Below are 5,897 nucleotides of genomic sequence, written 5' to 3'. Positions count from 1 at the left end.
GAGCCATCAGCCCAGAGCCCGACGCGGGGCTCGAACTCACGGACCGCGAGATCGTGACCTGGCTGAAGTCGGACGCTTAACCGACTGCGCCACCCAGGCGCCCCTGAACATAGATGATTTAAATTATTAGGGTGGCTCAGTCGGTTAAGCGGCCGACTTCAGCTCAGGTCATGATCTCGCAGTTCATGAGTTCAAGCCCCACATCGGGTTCTGTCCTAACAGCTCAGAGCCTGGAGCCTGCTTCCGATTCTGTGTCTCCCTCTCTCTGCCCCTCCCACTCTCTCTCTCTCTCTCAAAAATAAATAAACATCAGAAAAAATTGTTGCATGGGAGGTCATGCATCCTTGAAGAAAGGGTTACTGATGCCTGAGCAGGCCACCATGCACGAGAGGCCAGTCTCAGCTGTGGGTGGGTGGGAGGAGAGAAGGATGAGTGGAAAAGTGGCTGGGGGCTCACTCCACACCCTCCTGCCACATCCCAGGTGTCTGTAATCAACGGGACCAGCCCTTTTGCCCGTGACTATGACCTCACCCACATTGTTGCCGCTTACCGGGACAGGAATGGTGAGTCATGGGTACAGTGCATTCAGCTGCTTCTCCAGGACCTTCCAGGTCAGTGGGAACATTGGACAAAACCACAACTGGAGCTCTTGTCTTGATAAAAATGTCCAAGCCAGTGACTACTCAGTGATGGGAGGGGGACAGGCTACCCAGGGTCTGTCCTTTTCCTCCTGATCTAAAGACCCCGCACCCCGCCCCTGCCACTGCTACCCTTAACGTCCAGCAGGTGAGTGCTCATTTATGTCCCATGTTTATTGATCACTAGCTTGATGGATTTCTTTTTTTCTGTAAACGCCTAATTGAGTTGCTCCCCCACCACACCTGTAAAAGGAGCCAAAGACAAATTGCTAACCCTGGCTTTCAGCTAGAAGTAGGGAATGTGACTGACTTAGCCCCAAATAAGCAGTTGAAGTAGAGCAGGGGGCCCGGCGTTCTGGCTGGAACACTGAGCGTGTCCATCCCTCACAGAGGAAAGGCTCTCGGGCCAGTGTGTGTGCTTGACTCAGCACATTGGTCTGGTTGGCCGTCTGAGGTTTCCTCTAAAGGCATCTGAAGCATTACGTGGCAGCCGGACATCGTAGATACCACCCACACACATTTATCAAGTTGTGAGGACCGCAATCCCAGTACTTCTTCCTGAATTTTTGTAATACACTGGTGGCATTATTCCCAAACCAGAGGAATGTTAAAACAAAAACACTCATCTACAACTTTTCTTTCTTTATTCCTTCCAGTCTTTGTCCATATGCAGATTTTTTTATACAGCTCTTATCATAGTTTATAAAACATTTTAGGATCCAACTTTTTTTTTTTTGTACTTCGTAATGTAAATATTTCCCCGCGCTACTACAAAGTTTTAATTGGTATTATTTTTAGTGGTAGCATAGTATTCCTTTGCTTAGCCATTCAACAGTGGAAGAACACACAGACGGTTCCAAGTTTGTAACATAAATGTTTTGACAAGTGTTTCAACAAATAATTTGTGAGCAGCTTTGCACAGTCAATTCTCTTTCCTTCTGAGTCATTTTTTTGGGAAAAGTTCTGATGTGCAGAATTTGCATGAGGGGTCAAAGAGTACTTTGATAGTCCTTATTATTTTATTGAGAGACCATTCATGGATTGATTTAGCTCCTGCTTGTGTTGCAGTAACCACCGTCCTGATGGACTCCAACCCCATCTGGCTGGTGGGAAGGGCCGCCGAGGCTCCATTTGTGATTAACGCCATCATCCGGTACCCAGTGGAAGTCATTTCATATCCTTTCTGTTAAAGAGCCATAGTAGCTCAGTTTCAAAAACAGGAAAGTGCCTCCCTTGTCCCAAGAAGGGACAGATATGGGAAGCCTCAGATTGGAAATTGCTTAAACGACTCCATCTGCTGTTCGTGCAGGGACAAAAAACAAACAAACAAAAAAAACAACCTCATTTCCTCTTCATATCTCTGGACGATTCTTCAGACCAGAATCATCCATATGCATGTATTAATAATCTTCTATCGTCCCTTTTATCATAAGGGCATTTGAAACATTTTTGCCATTTCCTGTCTAAACTAAACCTTTGGCTTAACTTCCACTTAGAAAATATCATCTGTGACTCCTTAACTGGCTGTACTTATCTACCAGGATTCTGGGAAATGATAAAGTTTGCCTGGATCCAGTATGTCAGTATCCTGCTTATCTTCCTCTGGGTGTTTGAAAGAATCAAAAGATTTGTGTTTCAGAATCAGGTGGTGACCACGATCCCTGTCACCATAATGCCCCAGGGAGAACTGTATAAGGAGCACTTATCATAAGAAGACCATTTCTGAGAACTAAGCAGGACCCTGGCTACCTTAGCCTTGTCTTCTGGGAACGGCCATCTTAAGAAATTTTTGCAAAGAGCTCCTCATGGACACGTGCCCGTGCGTGTCCTTTTCCTATCAGAGACAAAGGACAATCCGTTGTAAGTTTTCTCTACGCAAATTCCATGTCTTCTAAGCACCTCCACAATCTTCAGGGACTAGTTTGTGGAAACATCCAGAGGTTCCTGAAGGCTATAATTTGCTTTTTTTTTTTTTTTTGCCTTAGACTTGAATTTCAGGAGAAAACTGCAGTCAGTTCAGAACTCTTGGAAAGAGTCCCATCTCTGGTCAAGCAAAGACTTTTCCTCTCTTGAACTGAGAAACATGCTATGCATTTCTTCCCACTATTGTAAACCACTTTTTACTCTTTTCAGGCCTCTCTTGTGAGAGATATGCAAATCAGTAGCACTTTCCACTCCTGAGCATCTAAATTTCCCATTCAGAACTTTGGTTTCCAGAACTGAGAGGTCCTTGAGGGGGAGAATGGGAGCGAGAGAAAGGGAGCGCTGGAGAGCACATGCACGCACACGTGTCCGGTGGGCGACTCCAGGACACCGGGACCATCCACCTGCCCTCAGGCTAACAGACAGTGGTCTGTCATCAGCTGGGCTGAGCAGCCCTTTATCCCTGCCCTGCTGTGGCTGGCTTTGTGCCCTGCCTTTTGCCCTGTCTGTGCCCCTGGAACAGCAGGCTGAAGCCAGAGTGCTCTTTCGTTCACAGTCCCCTCCGCAACAGTGGGGGAAGTAAGGATTGTAACAATAGTTTCTTTCTCTCTGGCCCTTACCCAACAGCCTGGACACTTGCCACTCCTCCTCCTTGACAGCCCTCCCCCACTTCTTGAAAAGGACGCGGGTGACAGAGGACCTGTTGTTGGTATTGGCTCCCACTGCCAACAACCACAGAGTTTGTTTGGGGGGCTAGCAGGAGACTCAGCTACTTGTATTTCCCGTGATGAAGGGACAGGGTGCCCGTCAGAGTGAGCAGCTTTGGGGAGAACGAACAAGGTGCACTGAGGAGGTAAAGAGGATGCTTGCCCGCCCAGGACAGCCTAATCCGGCCTGGTTGTTAGCAGAATGACAAGCGGTCCGACAGGATCAACCTCCTGCCTAAGTGAGTGTCATCAGGATGGGACTGTTGAAATGGGCCTCTGTTGCACACGGAAGGCTACTTCGCCGTTCCTGGCCTGAGGAAATGAGCTGTCCTCAAAGGACAGATGGATCTGCTTTATGGTCCCAAGATGTCACTGACACTGGAGACACGCCTGCTCTGAACCATGCTTCAGGCCCACCCACCCACACACTCCTCTACACGTGTATGCCTCAGTTTACCTTGGAGATTCAGTTCTCATTTCCAAAGCACCTTTTCTTTCAGGCTGACCAAGATAAGAGTTTTGGAAACAGCCGCTTTGAAGTATTCAAGCACAAAACTAGCTTAACACTGGCCCCTCTGCCTTGTCTTTTACTATCTAGGGCTGTTTATATACCTACACATTTTTTCTTGGGATTTAAATGAAAAATGGTTTCTGGTTTGAATCACAAAAAGGTAAGGAGAAACGGGAAGATAGCTAAAGACATGAATTAACACCGCTTTGCATTTTGTTAAATTATTTTCAGGCAGAACTTGTATAAAGAACCATGATGTTTTGTACCTTTCTAATTAAAATATTCAAAATGGAAGGCTGCACATGTCTGTTATGAGAAGACCTCGCAAAGGGGGTGGGGATGGGGAGGGCAGAGGTTGCGCACACTTCTCCGAGTTACTCACCGGCAGCCTTCCGTTGCCAGGGCTCTGCCCAAAGACCTTGGAGCTTTTGTTAGCTCTTTGGCAACATCCCCTGGTCCTGCCCCAAGTAAATGTGAGTTTTTGGTGGAATCCACATGGCATGTGGAAACCCACAGGCTGGAAAATTACAACTGTGTCTGGTGAATATCAAATTATTTACGGATCAGATGTTGGTAGCTTCCGAAGGGGAATGACACAGTGTAGTTGGAAGAGGCGAAAGGTGAGAAATATACAGGATTTTATCAACTGAGCTGTAACTCACAGCTAAGTCAAGGTTTGAGACAATTACTCAATATGTGGGGTGTGGCGAGGGGGGGGGGGAGATCTCTAATTTTGGTAAATGATTTTCCAGTTTCTGTTTGAATCAGGTGAGGCTCCCTAAGGCCCTAAGGTCCCATCATGGAAGATTAATAAGGCAATTCTCTGTCTTCTTTTTTTCTTTCTCTTCATGTTCGTGCTTTTTTTTTTAAAAATTTTGTTTTCAACGTTTTATTTATTTTTGGGACAGAGAGAGACAGAGCATGAACGGGGGAGGGGCAGAGAGAGAGAGATACAGAATCGGAAACAGGCTCCAGGCTCCGAGCCATCAGCCCAGAGCCCGACACGGGGCTCGAACTCACGGACCGCGAGATCGTGACCCGGCTGAAGTCGGACTCTTAACCGACTGCACCACCCAGGCGCCCCTCATGTTCGTGCTTTTTAAAAGACGTCTTGTTTCTTTCTGACCAGAGAAGTTCTAAATGCCTATTGGGGAAAATGTAAAATTACAGAAACCTAAAGAAAATAAGTTGTCTGTAAATGTAGCAGTTACCACGATTGGCATTCTAGCACACATCTTTCTAATCTTTTGTAGTCTTTCTAATTTTTTCATTATCATAAACAACACTTCTCTGAACCTTGTGTATAAATCCTTCTGGCCAGTTTATTTCCTTAAGTTAGATGCTAGAAAGGAATTACTAATTCAGAAAGCTTATGGCCGTTCTTAAGGATTTAAATTCATCTTGCCAAACCGCATCCTGGAAAGAATGCACTAATTTATACTCCCAGCAGCAGAGACTTCTTTTAGATCCCAGCACGGATTGTAGGAGGTCAGAATTTTTTTTCAGATGCCTGGACTCCGTTGTTATCTGGGCGGGGAAGGGGGACGGCATGCTTTACTTTTTGAAATTTATCTTGTATTTACCCGGACTTGCTACCAAGCCTGTGCCTCTGGGATGAGACTAGAACAGGGAAGGGACGGGAGGAGGGGGCAGCCAGCTCTGGGCTTAGGTCCTGAGGGCCACCTGGCGTCTCGGCCCCTCCCAGCTGGGCTACTGGCTGGGGAGGCTGCGCTGTCCGCTCGGCATCAGGATGCCTTGGACTTGGCTTACTTAGGTCTGAGGCTGGGGGCTTGGGAAAGCGGCTTGGATTCCAAGTCACTTCGCTTCGAGGATGCCACAGAGAGCGGGGGGGCGGGGGGGGGGGCAAGAGTACGATTTGATTTCCCTCGCCAGGGCCTTTTGTGCTCCCCGGAGGCTTCGCTCTCCGCGACCGGAGCGGGAGACAACTCTTTCGGTCAGCTAGTCGGGTGAGGGGGTGTGCGCCAGCGCCCTTTGACATCCTCCCGCTGCCCCCGGGGCCCACCTGCGCCCGCCCTCACCCCGCCCTCCCGCGCCCGCCCCCGCCCCCGCCCCCGGGCAGCTGCCCCTCCCCCGAGGTGGGGAGGGTAGTGGGAGCCG

General features: G+C 48.3%; 1 protein-coding gene across 1 annotated transcript in view; it reads left to right on the top strand.

Moving 5' to 3' along the window:
- TMEM231 (transmembrane protein 231) overlaps positions 1-4,073 on the top strand; it is a 20,800-nt gene extending 16,727 nt beyond the window's left edge. Inside the window, exons 5-7 of the mRNA XM_040443160.1 lie at positions 482-563; positions 1,707-1,812; positions 2,169-4,073. Coding sequence (XP_040299094.1) covers positions 482-563; positions 1,707-1,812; positions 2,169-2,349 — 369 coding nt within the window. The 3' untranslated portion in view covers positions 2,350-4,073. The remainder of the gene's footprint in view (positions 1-481; positions 564-1,706; positions 1,813-2,168) is intronic.
- Positions 4,074-5,897: the final 1,824 nt, after the last annotated feature.

This window comes from Herpailurus yagouaroundi, unplaced genomic scaffold (assembly GCF_014898765.1).
Source record: "Herpailurus yagouaroundi ecotype Mexico unplaced genomic scaffold, PumYag 190, whole genome shotgun sequence".
Lineage (NCBI taxonomy): Eukaryota > Metazoa > Chordata > Mammalia > Carnivora > Felidae > Herpailurus > Herpailurus yagouaroundi.
Note: the sequence above shows the minus strand (reverse complement) of the source record. Positions and strands in the feature narration are given on the sequence as shown.